Source organism: Erpetoichthys calabaricus, chromosome 8 (genome assembly GCF_900747795.2).
Source record: "Erpetoichthys calabaricus chromosome 8, fErpCal1.3, whole genome shotgun sequence".
NCBI lineage: Eukaryota > Metazoa > Chordata > Cladistia > Polypteriformes > Polypteridae > Erpetoichthys > Erpetoichthys calabaricus.
The window spans coordinates 79,695,829-79,714,988 of NC_041401.2; the positions used below are offsets into that span (position 1 = coordinate 79,695,829).

Below are 19,160 nucleotides of genomic sequence, written 5' to 3' on the forward strand. Positions count from 1 at the left end.
TATCAATTTAGGGGGACATACACTTCCCTTAAAATAAATGCAGAAGAAAGATTGCTTAGAACCTTATATACAGTTACAAATATTTTAAAATCAGTTCTAAAGGACACAGACCGCCTGTGTAACGATACTAAGAAGATGAAGTGTACTTACATTTTATTTTTTTTTGGATTAAGATTCTTGCTGTTGCTTTCTGAACTAAATAGCTGAAGTTGATTTATGTCTTTTTTTATCTAATTCTTATGTGAGTACATTACAGTAATCTTGTCAGCTAATCACAAAAGCATGGATTCATTTTTCAGTCTCTGCAACATTTCTAAAAAAAACTCCAAAGGGTTAGTAATATGATTAATATGCTATTTGAAATTTAGAGTCCATTATAATGCCTACATTTTTTATTTCTGGCTTGATTTGTAAAGCTACATAATGGAAGTTTTCGTTTTATTGCTGCCAACTAAACTCAAATTTTTTTTCATTGTTCACTTTAAGGAAATTAATGCTCATCCATTCTGTAGAGCTAGTAAGACATTACATCAAAAGTCTTAGAGCCTCAGGGTCATCCAGCACTGTACATAAGTAAAACTGTGTGCTTTCTGCCCAGCTATGGTAGTTCACCTATGTTTTGAAATAATCTGGGCTCACAGAAGGATGTGGATTAAAAATAATAGTAAAAATGATCCGTGCGGTACACCATATAAAATATAATGGATTCATTGATTTTGTTTCTGTGTTGTAGATGTTCAGATTACTGGTTAGGCTACGCTTGATTCATGTTTTCTCTACAACTAATTATACATATATCAGAGGCTATAGTCTGCCTTTTTCTGAACTTGTGAATGCCAGGTAGGCAGTAAGACTTAACTGGATTGGAAACTGCAAACCTGCAGATTTACCACCAGCGAGTGCCTTGATCTGTGGTTGTAAGTAAGACCTTCACCTGCATGTACTGCATGAAAGATTACTATTGTAAAAATTGATAGATGCTGTAATAAAGGCATGTTGAAATGGATTTCCCTTTGAAGCCTTCTACATATACATATACATTATATATATATATATATATATATATATATATATATATATATATATATATATATTTTAATGGCCGATGGAATTTATTCATTCAGTAATTCATTTTATGAACCTGTTTATAGGTTACTTGGAGTCAGTAGGTATCCTAGCAGCATCTAGGCAGGAAGCAAACCTGGATGAGGCAAGGTGCACTGATTCCAACTATTTCAATGTTGTATCACCCAGTTAACTTGACTGGCATTCCTCAGATCCACAAAAGTAGAGAACCTGCTGAAATCTATGCAGACACAGACAGAACATGCAAATGCCACACAGACAATGCATTTAATAATTTTAGACCTAAGCATTAAGATACATGTTACTATTAGGTTAACATTAATAGCAGAAAGTTGTAGTGGAACAATAATACGAAGGCCACTAAAGTGCATATTATTGCAATACTTTGGTCACAATTTTAATGTCTGTCAAGGTAAAACAGACTCATAGTTTAATGTTGAAAAATGAATTTTTGAGGATACATTTTGAAAAGATCACTTTTGTGAAAGGAATAATCCAGAAATGTCAAGGTGGGATAGACATTTGACTAGTGATGCAGTTCATGTCACTAGGGAATGCTGGCTCATTGCTTGCTAGTCAGAAATGAAAGTAAGGAAGAGTTTCACTGTACTCTTTACATGTAACAATAAACCTGAACTTGATTGCGACTTGAACTCTGAACACTGGAGCTATAACCCCTGTTACCACCATGCTGCATGTCTCTCAGACTGTACTTGAGTACATTTCTTTTAGTTTTCTGGAGTTGGTAACAGTTGTACTTGCTGTCTTCCTGGCTTGCAAGACAGAGTCAGGGGAACCCCACTTTTTCAAGTTTCCTTGAGGCTTCAACAAACAGCTTTACATATGATTTAATCACTCTTTTGACCCAGGAATTATTTTTCCCATTATTTTTATTAACCTTTGGAATTTCTCTTACATTTTTAAGTTTGTTTGATTGCTAACATGATTCTTTCAAAACTGTAGTTTACTTGTCTGTATTTTGTCATCTTGTTAAGTATTCACGTCACCACTTCTTGATCTTGAGAAGATCATTCTTTTTCACCTAGCTGTTTCATAATTAGCCAAAGAAAACACATAAAAATGTAATCTTTGTAATGTGCATCACTGGAGAAAGTGACATATTGGAGTTGTTATTTATTTATTTTTTTTAACTCATGGTGACTTCATATTGAATTAGAGAGCAATGTCCACCACTCAACTTTTTCAAAGTTATATCATATAGCTTTTGTCTTTTACAGATATTTTGGCCATAAAGCATTTGCTTAGAAAGCATATGAGCATTATAATTTGACTGATCACTTTAGCTACAATACAACTTGCTAACACTGCAGCACTGTCTGGGCCAGTCTTAGCATTATTGATGCTTGTTTCTTTCGTGAGAATTCAGTCGGTTTGCTTCTGTTTTAACAGCACTGCCAATCAGTGGTCACACCAGAGGAAAAAAAGCCTACATTCCTTGCAGAGAAAATGGCCAATGTTCGACGGAGAAGGCAGGAGCGACGTACCACGTAAGTGAGCACATTGGAATATATCCGAGATTAGTAGTAGTATTGAACATTGCTATACAAATTCTTGATATTGTGAGTGCTACTTTTACACCTGAATGCTGCCAACTTCATAATTCCTCTGCCCACTATACAGCACATCAGTGTAGCACTCCATTCTGGTGTGTTCAACTTTTTATTTGCCTTAACCAGATATTTATCTATTTTGTTCAATTCATTCATCAATGTGTGTCTGTTTTGAATCCAGTAACTATATATTTACTGGATTGCAAAGTGCTGGAGCCAATCCCAACAACTTGAGGCACAATGAACCAGATCTGAATAGCATGTCAGTCTGTTGGATGTCACACTCCCACCCATTTTATGAGTGAATTTAAATTCAACAGTTAATCAAACATGAGCAGGCAGGGTGCTCAGAGAAAACCAGTGATCACCTTAGTGGAACGTGCAAACTCCAAATGGATGATGATCAGTCTAGAATTCATCCCAAAAATCTGACATTATCAGGAAGCAGTCCAAACTACCATACCACCTTTCCAGCCCAGTTAAGTTTACTTTTTTTCTTATGTAGTACAGTCACCATGTTATACCACCACATAACCATTCACATTTATATATATGGTAATTACCGTATAATAGAACACAACACCATACAATGTATTCATACAAACATAAATGGATAATGAAGATTAAAGTAACCAGCCCTGGAATGATTTGCCAATCTAATATAGAGTTTAATTTTAAAATCGCCACCCAACTTATCAAGCATATAACAATATCTGTTCCTACAGTCATATTTATCTTTTAGAATTTACTCTTTCAAATATTTGCTGGGGATGATTATTGATCTATTAGAACAGTATCTTGAAAACTAACTGCTCAGCCTGTAGTCTAATTCAATCTAGTTCATAATTAAGAAAATGTATAAAATTATTGCTACTGATACTTGGAAAAAGTTATGTGGGATTATGGATTTCTTCCTTTCTTATTTGTTAGGCTGGTTACTGTTGTAGGGTTTTTATAGACTAGTAAACTTGGAATTTTGTTTTTGTATTTCTAATCTCTAGTCTTCGGCATCCTGTTTTAAAATTAATGTATTGCATTATTAAACCAGTGTGAATCTCCTTTCACTATTATCTTTTCTGAGAGGAGCTCCTAATGTGAATTTATCTAGGATGGCTTCATAGCTATAAGGTCTGTATCGATACACCTTTAATTAAGCAATCCTCATTTTATAAAGTGCAAACATAAATGGATAAATATATAGCACCATAAATATATAGCACCATAAGCATCATGTACCTCCCAAAGGCATTTTCTAGAGCAAGCAAGATTAGAATATGTTTGTTGAATAAACAAAACTGATCAGCACAATAATGCAATAACACCAGGTAATATGATGGTCATTTTGTGTTAAATGAAATTGAGTTAAGTATATTAACATATTCTTGTTATTGTAGTAATGTTGTTGGTTGGACATGTAAGTAAGAATTTCATTGTACTCTGTACATGTGACAGTACAACTCCTGCAATACTAATAAATTAAAAAACAGTGAAAATAGTGAAAAAAAATAGCACTGAAAAATTCCAGAAGGATGCTCCAGACTCTTGGGTTTGAATTCTGATCCCAGGCAAAGCCTTTGTGGCCTTTGCATGTTTTGCCAATATTGGATGAGTTTTTCTTTTGCTTCCATGAACACAGGGTTTTTCTCCCATATTAAATACTTTTCTGCATTATGCCCACTGCCCATTGCTATTGGGATAGGCACTGAACTCATGTGTCCCTAATAAGCTATTAACTAATAACTATTGAGAGTAAACATCAAAAGGAGTTTTACAAGCTAAACATTCATCCATCCACTTTCCAGCCCACTGAATCCAAACACAGGGTTATGGGGGTCTGCTGGAGCCAATCCCAGCCAACACAGGGTGCAAGGCAGGAACCAATCCCGGGTAGGGCGCCAACCCACCGCAGGACACACACACACACACACCCACCAAGAATTTAGAATCGCCAATGCACCTAACCTGCATGTCTTTGGACTGTGGGAGGAAACCAGAGCGCCCGGAGGAAACTCACGCAGACACGGAGAGAACATGTAAACTCCACACAGGGAGGACTCAGGAAGCGAACCCAGGTCTCCTTATTGCGAGGCAGCAGCACTACCACTGTGCCACCATGCCGCCCAAGCTAAACACAATTAATTACAATATTAAATTGCAAAGATAAGTAAATGATAACAGTTACAGATAAATTAACAGTATTGGATGAATTGGTAAATTTTGGTTAGAGATTTCAAATGTAGCAGATCATGTTATTATAGCATACTTAGCAATTAGTGACAGTACTGTCTCTGTAAATTAATTAAAAATCCAGGTAGAAAAAGAAGGGTTTCCTGCCTGTATCTGAACTTAAGGAGAGTCAGAGTTTTAAATATAGACCTAAGAAGAGAGCTTTAGACCATCAAAGTTATGAAGCTATATTAATACTTGTCAGATGTTTTATAGTGCAATATATATTCCAATATATTAAGGTTGGAAGAGTAAGAACATCAGTGTCATAAGATTTCTTTGTCTAAAGGGTATGTAAATGTAGCACCTCTACAGCAAAACCAATAGTTGTTTAGAGAACTGGGTGTTGCCAGTATAAAGTTGAAGCATGCTGAAGAATTAGACAAACTAGTGATAACATAAATGTTACAAAGAAGTAAAAAACCTTAAGGGGTTATCTAAGAGATCATAGAGTGCTGGATTCAACATTAAGGACTGAGATATAAAGTTACATCCAGTAATGTGCCAGTGGTATAGTGCAAGCGATCACAAAAGGTTGTTCATTATACGGTAATTCCACACTACCTGAAACAATTCTATTAGGAAGCATAAGCATGCACTGATACACCACTCAACGAACTGCCTGAGGATCCCAAACTAGGACCTGAGCACAAATGTGTAACAGGTGACACTTCAGCACCACACATTTTTTTTTTTTTTTTATATTTTTATTTTATTAATTTTCATTGTAATCATTCCATACAAACAGATCAATTTATAACCCAACAAATTTGAAGACAAATCAAACCCCACCCCTGAGAAGGAGAGCTTAGCTAAAGGAAAATTGCTTTAAGCTTTTTAATAAGGCAACATTAGACAAAAGAAGGGGAGAAGTAAATATCTATATAAATAAGAGATGGAGAAGGGAGTTAAATGCAATAATAGTTAATTCTCTTATTCTAAAATAATATTGATTAAATCCTGCCATGTTTTGAAAAAATTTTGTACAGATCCTCTAACTGAAAATTTGATTTTTTCCAATTTCAAATAATATAAAACATCGGTTTCCCACTGACTATAAGAGGAGAATTAGGATTCTTCCAATTTAACAAAATAAGTCTGCGTGCCAAAAGTGTAGTGAATGCAATCACCGTTTGCTTGTCCTTCTCCAATTCCATTCCATCTGGAAGGACACCAAACACAGCTGTTAATGGGTTAGGAGGGATTGTGATACTAAGGCTGTCTGAGAGGCACTTAAAAATTTTTGTCCAAAATGTTGTTAGTTTGGTACAGGCCCAGAACATGTGACCCAGTGAGGCAGGAGCTTGGTTGCAGTGCTCGCAGGTTGGATCCTGCCCTGGAAACATTTTGGACAGTTTTAAGCGAGACAGATGAGCTCGATATATAATTTTTAGTTGAATAATTCTATGCTTTGCGCATATAGAACTCGAGTGAATTCTCTGCTTTGCTACCTTCCACTCTTTTCTGATATATTGATTAAGAGATCTTCTTCCCAATGTCCTCTTGGATCTTTGAAAGGTAGGGACTCTAATAAGATTTTATATATTGCGGAAATAGTGTTTGTTTCCTCGGAATTGAGCAGTATTTTTTCCAGCATTGTGGAGGGTGCAAGGTGGGGGAAATCGGGCAATTTCTGTTTAACAAAATTTCTAATTTGAAGATAGTAAAAGAAATGTGTAGCTGGGAGGTTAAATTTTGAGCGTAATTGTTCAAAAGATGTAAATATGTTGTCTATATAAAGATCTCTGAGCATTTTAATCCCAAAACTTTTCCAGGTATTAAAAACTGGATATACTTGCAAAGGTTGAAAGAGGTGGTTCTCTTGCAGAGGTGCCACTGATAAAAGATTTTCCATCTTAAAATGCTTCCTAATTTGGTTCCATATTCTGAGTGAGTAAAGCACAATTGGGTTATTAGTATATTTGCGATAACTTTCATTTATGGAGAGCAGAGCAGGGAATATAAAGAAGTACTACAGGATTTTACTTCTATTGCGGACCAAGCCTGTGTATGTTCATTTATTTGTGTCCAGGTTTTTATGGCTTGTATGTTTGCTGCCCAGTAATAAAACTGAAAATTAGGTAAAGCCATGCCACCTTCTGCCTGAGGTCTTTGTAGGGTCGCTCTTCGGATACGTGGGTGTTTTGAGTTCCAAATGAATGAGGTTATTATTGAATCTAACTGTTTAAAAAACGATTTATTGATATATATTGAAATGTTTTGAAATAAAAAGAGAAGTTTAGGAAGGATATTCATCTTAACAAGGTTAATTCTTCCGGCTAGAGTGAGATGAAGGGTTGACCATCTATGCAAGTCTTTTTTTGCATGGAGTTGAACAGTGTGAGGTTTTTTACATTGGCTGGAGTGCCAATCCTGCCACCAACCCTGCTTGTAGGGCTGGATGCAGGTTAATGTTCTACACAGAGTGGTTAGACCCCAGGTTAAGGGCCTTCCTCAAGAGCCCCAACAGTGTGGAATCGCTTCTGGCATTTATGGGATTCAAACTGGCAACCTTCCGATTGCCGGCACAGATCCCTAGCCTCAGAGCCACAACTCTGCCTAATGCTATTAGAAGATATTCTAAGAGTGTATGATAAATAAGCTAAAGTTAAATAAGTTGTGTAATTTACTGTGTAACTGTTTCTGATGATTGCCCAATTAACAGAAGGTAGATTTACAGTTTGAATGTCAGTACCTTTTAGAAAATTCAATGAGTATTTTATATGTCCTCTTTATTATTTTTCTTCTGTTACACTGAGCAGACTATTGATACTGTGACATAGCTGAAATGAATGCTTTGCCACAGTGTTGGCAATCAAAACAATCATAGGTATCATAAAAGAAATTCATAACAAAATTAATTCTGTATTTGTTGATTTCTATACAAAATACGTAACTAAGGGGTCCACTACTTCACTATTTATCAGGCTACAAAGCTGCTAACTTAATGCACCATAACTATTAGTGAAGTTAAACAGGCCCTATCTAGTTTGTAAAAAGGTAAAATCTCTTGCTATGGAAATTATTTTGCTTCCTTCTTGATTTTCTCTGTTAATTGCAAATTTTTGACATTTTTCAAGTTTTTCAGGTTTTCATTCAAAATGTAATATTAAATAAAGGGCACTTGAATGAAGAAATAATACTTGAAAAAGAATACATCTATTTAATAAACACAGTAATCTAACATAAAATGGCACTGTGAAAAACTTAAACAGTTAAAATGATAATTTGAGTTAGCTGATTAAACAAAGCCTTGCTTGCTTATAGGCAATCACAGAGCTGGACTGACATTTACAATCAGTTGGAGCTTTCCTGGTGGCCTGCTGCATGGCCTGGCCTGGCATTTAGAGCAACCAGTGAAATAAACTAATGGTGAAATGATATAATGTTATTATACCGGAAAATGAGCAGACATCATTGCTCTGTAGTGGGCACAAATCCTTTCGGTTTAACATTGGAGGGTTTCTTTTCTGGTTTCTGTTTGGATGGTTTCTTGTTTTTGTTCAAGTCAAGTTTTGACTTTGCATGCGTCTTGCGCTTTGACAGCTAAACAGTAGTGCTATGATGAGAGGTGCATAAATCTTGTGCTTTTGTGATTAAAGTTATATATTACGATTGTTTAAAAGTTTATAATATGCTTTGAATTATATTTGGATGTTGTATGGGTGTTGGTACTTGTTCCTGTGTATTTATTTTGTTTTATTTTTGTTTCAAATTTTAATGAAGTGTAGCGTATGGTTACATATTTAACGTTTTTCTGGTCCTTTTTCCCTCAGAGTGACTGAATAGGCTACATAAAATGTTTCATAGTCTTTTATTTACTAAGTGCATTCTTTAAAAAATGCTTGACAGAATTCTGTGGCACCGAGACATTTTTGAGTCTTTTATCTATTGAAGAAATTCAAAGTGGTCTTTTTTGACCAACACTTCAAACTTTGTGGAAGAGTATTCAGCATATTCCAGACACTGACAGAGGCTGTGTAGATTCCAGACTTACAGTTGAAAATGCAAATGTAATCTATGCACTGTGGATTTGACTGACAACTACCTTTTGTGGTTCAGTGCCTTTTGCACATGTGTTTTGATATAAATATTATAGAACTACATGGTTTATTTATTTATGAAGTGTTTACATTTATGAAGTGTTGTTCCACACTTTATCAAAGGTTGTCTTCAGACTACTATTTAAGAATGAAATGTTTTTGTGTAAAAGCTGAATCTGCTGTCTCCTCATTCATAGAAAATTTCAAGACAGAATGGTGTTTGTTGGTTTTTTGAGTCTGTGCCTGTATAAGAAAACTGATGTGCTGTATATTGTGTGGCCTGGGTTAGACTTGGGATTCCCGGCCTGAATAAGCTTCCCATTCCGGCACAGCAGTCATGTACAGTCTGAACTCATTTATTTGATCCTTAAAATCAGAATGAGTTGCTAGCACCAAGATAATAATAATTCATTACATTTATTTAGCGCTTTTCTCACTACTCAAAGCGCTCTCCACACATATCCAACATGTACATAAAATTCTTGAAGAGATCAGGGGGAAAAAATCTTTTATATCTATCAGTCTGGAAAGGGCTACAAAGCCATTTCTAAGGTGTTGGGAACTTTTATGAACCACAGTAAGAGCCATAATATCCTAATAAAAACAGCTGTAACAGTAGTGAAACTTCTCAGAAGTGAACAGCCTGCCAAAGTTACTCCTAGGATGCAGCATAAAATCATCCAGGAAGTCACAAAGGTTTATAAAAACAAAGCAAATCAATAATCAGAATGGGTAAAATTAACCACATTTTTGGCACTATTGTGCCTGAATTACATACCCAAAAGTGAATGGCTATTTATTCTGCTTATGTAATAAAGGAGCTGCAAATGACTGAAAAGTAGTGAGTACAGCACTCCAATTTTTTAAAAGAAAGACTTTATATGAATAAAAAACTTTGTTTAATACCATATCAACTAAAAATATACAAACATTAGGCATCCAAAAAAAAAAAAGGATTTTACAGTATATAACCAAGACGTTTTACAATGCACAGCCCTGGAATCAATTGTCTTTTGTGCCACAGTCCGTCAGGTATCATTGTACCAAGTTTACATTTATTTTCCCATAGCATTGCAAAGTTATACTGTTTGGCACAATGTGTCCCCCTTTTATGGAAATATTTTATGTCCTATTTTGGAAATATTTAGTATTTGGCACCTAAACAATCTCTCAAATAAGTGTCGCAATTGCAGTTGTTTTTAAATATACTGTATATACTTCATATATATTGTGGCAGACGGCCAGGGGCCTTGCCCAGTTGGGACACCCTTCTGATGAGAGGACCAGGGGAGGGGACATGTCAACCGCAGTACCTCTCCTGGAACACGAGAGGGCAGCCCCCCTGGATGTCAATGGGACCACAGGCTTGGAACTTGGAAGCTTAACCCTGCTGGGGCCCATGGCCACTGACATGGTGTGCCTGGACAGCTCCGGAACCTTGGACTGCAGCACTTCCGCCACACCTAGAAGTGCTGCCAGAAGAGGATCGGGGAGCACCTGGAGCACTTCAAGGTGTGGTATGAAAGAGGCCGCCTCACTCCATTCGGGGAGCCGGAGTCGGGAGGTGGAGGACAGAGCTTGCGAGGAGAGGAGTGGTGGTGGCAGAAGAAATAAAGAAAGGAAAAGAATTTTTTTTTTACCTAATGGTTCTTTACTGTTTCTTATTATAGAATACAAACTGATCACAAAACCCATGATGAGTAATAATGTAATGTAACGTATGGTAGCGAACATTTCTGAAATGTCACTAATTGGAAAAATACAAGTATTGCCTGTAGACCTAACTCACAGTAGTTTAACAAGTGTGGAAACAATTCTAGTCATTCTATGCCTGTTTATGTGTTTACACCCACCTTCTGTCCTTACGATTATGACTCTGGTTATCAAATAAGTAACTGATGTTGGTCCTCTCTCTTTATAGAGAGGGTGGTATCCCCAAGTCTGGGCTTGTCGTTTGGGAACCAACTGAAGAGTTTCTGAAGGGCAGCCATGTCCTTAATACTCCAGTACAAACGATGCACGTTATGGCAGATCTTGGCCCATATGGCAAGTAAGTACAATGTTATGTCCAATCTGCTTAGCCTGAGCAAATGTGTCCCCTTTCTAAAACCATGTAAGCCATCTTAGTCTTTTGATAAGTTTTAGTCAGCAATTCTAGTGAAAGCCTTATTAGATTGGTTTCAGGATGTTTCTCTCAGAATGATTTCTTATTTAATTCTAGACTGGGCCTGCGAGAGAATGAGTATGTTCTATGTACCATCAGAGTGGACAGTAATGGTGTCATCACCGTGAAACCTGATTTCAACAGCAACAAGGAACCTTATAGGCAAGTTTGTTGTTCTTTCTGAAATATGAATACACGAGTAGAACAGAGCAAAGCAGTCTAAACAACAATTGCAAAACTTTTCTTTATTCCCTGGGCAACACATATTATGGACAGTGCAGAGATGCATCTCTTTGTTGTTCATCGTGGCAGTCATCTTTAAAACTATCCTTATTTGTCCACCACTCTCGCATTTATCCAATACTGTGAGGTTTTTTATATTTTTGTTTAATTTTGAAATTAGGATTGTTGGAGTACTTTATATATACTAGCTTGCAATATCTGGTCTTGTTTGGAAGAAAACATCACCATCTAACGGTTGACATATTACAAAGTAGTAAAACAAAGTAACAGTTTGCACATTTTATTTAACACATATGTACATTGTTTTTCATTTTAAATTTTCAGATAGGGTCAACAATTTTCACTTTTTCCATTTTCCATTTTATTTTTGTCTGTTGGAAATGAGTACAGTACCTAAGTTAAAACCCTCTATATTGAAATACTGTCCTTTAAGTTCAATTATGGATGTCACAAAGACATGATATACTGAAAAGATGGATTTAGATATGCCTTTTTGGAATTATTACTTTAAAGTGTTTCACTGTTTCTCAGTTCTGGACATAGTGCATACTGTATATTAACAAATAGTTATGAGAGATAAATGCATTTTCAAATTTAAATATTAATTAAGGGGTATGCAGAAATTTCCTATTGTCATCTTTTTTTTAGCTCATAACATTAGAACAATTTTAATGAGAACTGGCCATTCATCTCAACAAAGCGCACCAGACCTATTCCCCTAGTTTTTCCAAAACGTTCCTGAAGTGCCACACTCTGCCTTGTTACTTGGAAATTTATTCAGTTTGTGTATGGTTCTTTGTATGAAGAAAAACTTTGTAACATTTGCACAAAATCAACGCATTTACAAGTTTCCATCTGTGTTCCCATGTTTATATTTAAAGTAGTAACTTGAATCCACCATGCCTCATGACTATACTGTAATAATCTCCTTTAAGCTTGTTTTTTTGATACTTTAAATAAGATGCATAATGACACTGTTGTCTGCATTGGGTATCTAAAACACACTACTAAAAAATCAAGCCCCTATCCCTACTACTGTCTAGTCAAATCTAAATATCCACACTAAGATGTGGCTTATTATCTTAACTGAAAAAGACATTCATTCAAATCCTGGTTTACACAAATGACAATGCTCCCTGTTTAATGTGTTTGCCTATCCTTCCTAAAAAATGTGTAACCTTTATATGGTATACTCCTCTCAATCTTTATTATTTAGCTAGATGTCTGCTGTTGCTATGATATCGTATTTATGAATACCTACGTAAATCTAAACTCACTTGTTTTATTTCTGAAATTTAATAATTCATTACATTTATATAGCGCTTTTCTTAGTACTCAAAGCGCTATCCACACAGGGAGGAACCGGGAAGCGAACCCACAATCTTCCACAGTCACCTTACTGCAAAGCAGAATTTATAGCATTATAGCAAGCAATTTTTAATGTATTAGCTATATTACTACAGCTTTCTACCTGTGGGCTAGAAATTTACAGCATATCTTGTATATTTGTATTTATACTGCTGTCTGTCCTTTAATGTTTAATGTGAATAAACTTGGCCTGTCCTAAACTCCCAAACAACCCCTCACCTTCCGTTTCTGTAGTTTAAACGTTCCTCGACAAACCAATTTGGTTTGGTCTTACATTTACATTTATTTGCTTAGCAGACGTTTTTATCCAAAGTGACTTACAAAAGAGGTAAACAATCAAGTAATATTAGGCTAGGGCCTGTTTTCTCAATACACTGATGCCTGTCCAGTTCATATGTATCCCATCACTGCTGAACACATCCCATCTGTTCCAGAAGGAGCCCCAAAATCCTAAAAATAAGCTTAATAGTGGTGTGGTGGATTCTAACATTCTAACCATTCTAAAATCAGAGCTGGAAAATGTTGGTGTTTTAGCAAGTAATCATGCTGATGCATTTAAAAAACCTAAAAAGAATTTTGCATTCAAACTTCACATGTCATCGTAATGAGACCGTATTTGCCCATGTGGGAATTGCAGCTAGTGTTCTTGAGCCCTTTTATTGTATTTAAAACAGTGAGTTTGTTGATGTTAGGATTTTGGCATTTACTGTCAGTCCTTCTCAAGTTCAAAATGCTTCTGCCAAAATATGAGCAAGATCCTAATTATGGGATCACTTTAATCACTTTCCTCAAATGAGAAATATTTGCCTTCATTTGTGTTAATTAGGTTGAAGTTGTAACTCTCATTTTTAAATGTTTACCAAGTCTTACTTTTATTTATTATTCATTAATTTAATAATTTATTATTCAGACATTTAATTCTTGGGTTACTGTTTTAGTTAACTTGATAATTAAGGATTAAGAGGAACCAAGAGCTGTATTTAGAGTCTTTGCTTGTTTTTATAAACCAGCTAATTTAAGACTAACATGAAATAACATGGAAAACAAACAGCTCTTCGAATAACTTGGTCTCAAACTTACTCTGAAAGAAAATAATAAAACAATGCATAACTGAAAAGTAATTTTCAGTTCTGGTCCACAAACTATTTTAACTACATTCTCATTAATGGAAAAATCTAGAATGTTGAAATGTTAAATGCAACTGAATGAGAGCAGTATTCAGCCATATGATAATATTAGCTGTGTTACCCGGTTCCGACCATCTTTGGGTCTCAGTTATTGTACCATTGATTAATTGGATGTTTCAGAAGTACTATGCAGTTAAGTGCTTTTCTGTATACAATATTTGTATTTTTTCATTTGCCAGGAGCTAATATCACTTGAGCTGGTTACTTTTGAACATGCTATGGTGCATACATTTTGAAAAACAGCATCTCCATCAGCTATAGAAGAAATTGCAGTTCCATCATGGCTTGGGTTAATTGGTTTTTTAAAATTTTAAACTTAATTTTTTTTTTTTTTTTTTACTTCAAACAGCACTTTGATTGGTGTTATGAACTTAATGGTATTATGCAGGTAGACAACAGTGTTCACTTTTTCAAAAACACAAGGGTATGCACTGATGTAAATTGTAGTGTAATCAGTTTATTTCATATTTATTGTCACATGTGTGCACCCCTGGTATGCTGAAGCGTCCAATAATGCTGTGCAATATTTTTTTCTGTTTCTAACTGCACTCGTTTCACTGAGGGGACCCCCTTTCCGCTCACTATTCTAATCACACTTAATTCATGAAGGGGGAAACCCTCCCTCTCTTCAAATGCTGTCTGTGGGTTGCCAAGGAACTTAAGTTAAAACTGGGTCCCAAGGCCAGAAAGGTTGAGAGACACTGCACTAAGATAAACGAAGTGATCTGACAACACAATGAACTTTATCTCAGAGTAGTTGAGGAAAAAAGAAAAAAAATGAAGCACTTGCTACATTTGATGACATGTCACTTTTATCAATGTTCATATTTCAGCTTTGTGATCGCTGATGAAGTTTTCTGGAGCGGTGCATTGGGTGATGTGTGTTGTAGTCCCCACTTTGGCATTTGCATAAGGTTGCAGATAAGATGGAGGGGGGGTGGTGGTAATATATATTAAATACCTTTCTAAATGGATCAGTTGCGTGAAATTGACTACTCTCACAGCCACTGCATCTGGCAAGCACTTGCTAAAAACATCTTCTTCAAGCTTCTCCAAACTTTGCTCCTTTCATTTCGCTTTCACAGATAGCCTTCATTTGCATAAACTGGCACACCCCATTTCTCTGTGCAATCACTCTCAGCACTGTGGCAAACTGGGTGACAATAGCCCACTCGCTAGAGCATCAGTAATGACAAATATCAACCAATAAAAAAATTGTCAGGTAATTTTCTTTTTTCTTCAATGTCATCAAATTTCAATGAAATTCATCAAGGCATTTTTGAGATTTTTGGGTATTTGGTTTTTGTGGGTTTTTTTTTTTTACCACTTGGGTTTTTTTTAACACTAAATATTGAGATATCGAAGCGTCCTTTCGTAGTTGATACCTACTGCCTATATATATATATATATATATAGTTGTTTAATTAACAAAATCAGCTTCAAATTAAAAACAATTGTAAAGCAAAACCCAACAGTTAATGTGCTGTTGTATGAGTCTTACATCTCTGATTCAAAGTCTTAGGCATTTATTGAATAGCATATCTATCTTTATATATTTTAACATATTTTTATGTTACTATTGACTTGCTACTAAAATGGTACAGTGATTAGGTCTGCTGTCTCAAACCTCCATGAGAATGAGTTTATATTGAAGTATGGTCACTATGTATGTGGAGTTTGAATGTTCTTCTTGTATATATAGGCATTTTGTTTTTGAATTTTATTCCTACATTTCTCTGATTTACATATTAGGTTGATTGATGCTCAAGAATGCAAAGTGTGAGTAAATTCTGCTGTGAATGAACATTCTGTCTGGGATCTGTCCCTGCCTTGTGCCACTACTATGACGATACGTACTGGTGCCCTTTGATCCTGAATTTACATTCAGCAAATTTAGAAAATGGATGGATGAATTGCTTACTGAGTTAGACACGTGTTTTGATTTTGTTTCTTTTAATGTCACATACATATTTTTTGATGATGTGAAGTGTGCTGTATAAATAAAATAACTTGTTTTCTACTGTGATAACAAGGCTGGAGACAGCAGGTGATAAAAGGGAGCTATGGAGATACACTATGGAGAATGTGTCTACTGGACTCAATGCAGAGGAACAAGACCGAGAACAACGTGTTTACAGGGATGTAAGTAATGTTATGTAAGTGAGGTGCAGGAACAGATAAGAAAGTGCACCCATTGTTGAAGTTATGATCTTAATTGTGTGATTATTGACTTTTTTCTTAGCTGTATTCCCGACACAAAGAATACCTGAGCAGCCTCGTTGGACAGGATTTTGAGATGGTAAGCCATTCATTTCTATCTGTTATTCAGGTGTTGTACTGTTGACTTTTCTCTACATATCTATTATTCAGTAAGCTATATTGTTGTTCTACCTCAACTCGCTGGTGAGCTGTCTAGCAGATTAATAATCAAATTACATAAATTTTTCCCTTTTCATGATTTTGATTAGACAGGGCAACATTGTTTATAGCACACATACTTGAGGACCAGATAACAGACTTAAGATTTTTATTTTTGTGGTCTGAGCTGTTCTTTTCACATGATGCCTATTTTTTTTATCTTTTGTTGATGGCTAGCTCTAAAATCCCATGTGCTCATCAAGGCCACATTGTTATAAGCCTCTACCTTTTCTGTCAAGCTGCAGATAGTGTGAAAAATCAATGCTATATTTTTAACAAAGTTAAATGTTCATGCATCAATTACTATGTTATCTATACTATTTCTATTACAGTATTATCTATACATCATAATACTGTAGTATATGATTCTCAGTTGATAAGAAGATTTTGAGGATTTCTGCCGTCACACAAGTTTATGTAAGTTAAGCAGTGTAGATACATTCTCTGGTGTGAGTGTGTTTTTTGTGTGAGTAATAAGGTCTTGAAGAAGACTGTAAATCCTACTAAAATCTAATATATACAATTAGCTGGGGGTCATACTACTAGATAATTCCTGGAATTAAAGAGAATTAATAACTGCTTAAAATCTCTTTTGAAGCATTGTGAAGTAGTAGCTAGTACTGCTGCTTCACATACTGTACTGGGTTGAAATTCTTACTTGGAAGCTATCTGCCTAGAGTCTGATTGATATTGTCAGGTCTGTGTGCAGGTCAGATTAAATTGGCCAAGCATGTTAGACTGTACCCTATATTGGGTCCAGCCCCCGGGTTTTGCTTCTTGCTTTGTATACAAAACATCTGGGATAATCTCTGGTCCATCACAATCCTACTATTTATTAAGTTGGTTCTGAAATGAATGAATGGAAGGGTGTATGAAATCTGTTAATATCGTGCACTTATGCATGAGGTGTACCACTAGTTGGACACGGCCATATTTCTAAGTTGTTTGTGTATGTTGTAATATATCCACAAGTCAATCAAAAGCAATAACGGTATTTTTTACATACCCAAGGGTGTCACCTTTCAAATGAATAGTACATATCCAAGTTTTCTGCTGTCTTTCATTTGTAAAACTAGGGGGATTTGCCCCCTGCTCGCTTCGCTCGCCAACCCCCATGTTTGGTTTTCCAGATACACACTTTTTTTTTCTTTGAATTGTTGCTATTTCATTAGTTTCACTTTTATTTCAGAACTTCTTTAAAAACAATATTTGGAATCTTTCGAGTCCCAACATGCTGAATCTTTTAAATGAGGTCCGTGAGACATGTGTTTAATGACTTTGTACCATAATTCAGGATAGGTTTCCAATAAATGCTTGTGAGGTAAACCCCGTTTTTGAAATTCTCTGACTTAAACTTCAAAGCCTTACATTATTTACATACTTCAGACATATCACCTATGTCCATATATTCGATTTCTATTCGCCTTTTCGTTATTTATATGGCCAATCTCTTTTGTCTTGCGGGTCTTTTAAGTGTCTTCCGTGATCTTCATGTAAACATCACGTCTTGTCTCCCTAGTCATTCTCTCCCAGGATTTTTTTCATAATAGAGAGATACGCAACTTGCACACATATATGCTGCGGCAAGCAGCACATCATAGCTGAGTGAATCTGCTTTTTTCAGAGATCCCACTTATGTCAAGCCATATATAGTGAAAGAATCATACCACTGTATAGCTGAGATTCACACCTTTCCTTTGTGTAGTTGTCTATGATTGTTCTTGTCACAGCTGTGCATAAAAGGGAGGAAATATATTGTACATGCAATAGCTAATCTTTATGCATTGTTATTTACAAACTGGTGTGAGAGTGCATGTGGATTGTTTGGTTAATGTGCAGTAACATTTGAAGTTTGTACAAGGTCCTAGAAAAGTTACGGGATGCGAGTGATACGCAATATGAAGATCTTGAGTCACTGTTTTGACTATATTGAGAATGACATTTTGCTGAAGGACAATGCAATGCTTGATTTTTGAGTACTGCTTAATTTAACTCTGAAGAGTTGCAGAGTGCAGTTTTACCATTCAAGAATCATGGTTTCAGTTACCACATCTGTATGCTGTCTGCTGCATGTTCTGCCTAGGTTAGTTTTCTGAGCAGTGCTCTTCTAGTTTCAGCTTCTAAGCTACACCCACTCGAAGTTTCATGTGAGTACCCCGCCTCGCACCATGTGATTGAATGTTACTGACTGTGTGAACTTTCAATGGGGACCGCTCTTTGATCAAATGTATTTGTATCGTGCTACGCCACTGCTTGCTGTTTTCACATGGGTACCCGCCCAAAATTGTCTCACTGAATCACACCGCTTAAACTTCACAGAGGATCACTCTTTGATCAAATTCCACTGAATCACGTAATGCCACCACTTGCAGTTTCATGTGGGGAACTCCCCTCTCCGCCCTACATACTTAAATTGAATGTCAGTCTAGTATTTCTGAGTATGGCAGTTTTCAACTTACTGTATGTACCAAAAATATGCTGTTTAGGTTGATTGGACACAGTGTGAATGGTTTAGGTGCATGCTTGTGACTGTCACCCAGGGCTGGAAGAAGCTGGCATGAAAGTGTATGTATGTGCTTAGTTTATTCCAGACATGAATGCAAGAAAAAAGCAACAACAAAGTTAAATAAATAAATAAATAACACACTAAACTTCTATGGGGAACTGCAACAGAAGGCAGGAGAACATGTATGAATTGCAGCGCACTAACCCCAATCTACTGTACTGTGTAAAATATCAGGTTTGTATGTGTTTAGTGGTAAACAGAAATTGTTTCAAAGACTAGCATGAAAAATAATTTAGAAAATAAATGTTTGAATGTGTACATAATAGTGTCTGTGTGTGTGTGTGTATG

At 35.9% G+C, this 19,160-nt stretch overlaps 2 protein-coding genes across 4 annotated transcripts in view; both read left to right on the top strand.

The window, feature by feature from the left end:
* Window positions 1–19,160, top strand: part of bcl7ba (BAF chromatin remodeling complex subunit BCL7B a) — a 78,549-nt gene that overhangs the window by 38,254 nt on the left and 21,135 nt on the right. The gene's annotated exons all lie outside the window — the stretch shown is intronic.
* The window catches only part of mks1 (MKS transition zone complex subunit 1), a 92,106-nt gene that overhangs the window by 4,732 nt on the left and 68,214 nt on the right, over window positions 1–19,160 (top strand). Inside the window, exons 5-9 of the mRNA XM_051930225.1 lie at window positions 2,497–2,594; window positions 10,848–10,976; window positions 11,148–11,252; window positions 15,922–16,030; window positions 16,131–16,187. Coding sequence (XP_051786185.1) covers window positions 2,497–2,594; window positions 10,848–10,976; window positions 11,148–11,252; window positions 15,922–16,030; window positions 16,131–16,187 — 498 coding nt within the window. The remainder of the gene's footprint in view (window positions 1–2,496; window positions 2,595–10,847; window positions 10,977–11,147; window positions 11,253–15,921; window positions 16,031–16,130; window positions 16,188–19,160) is intronic.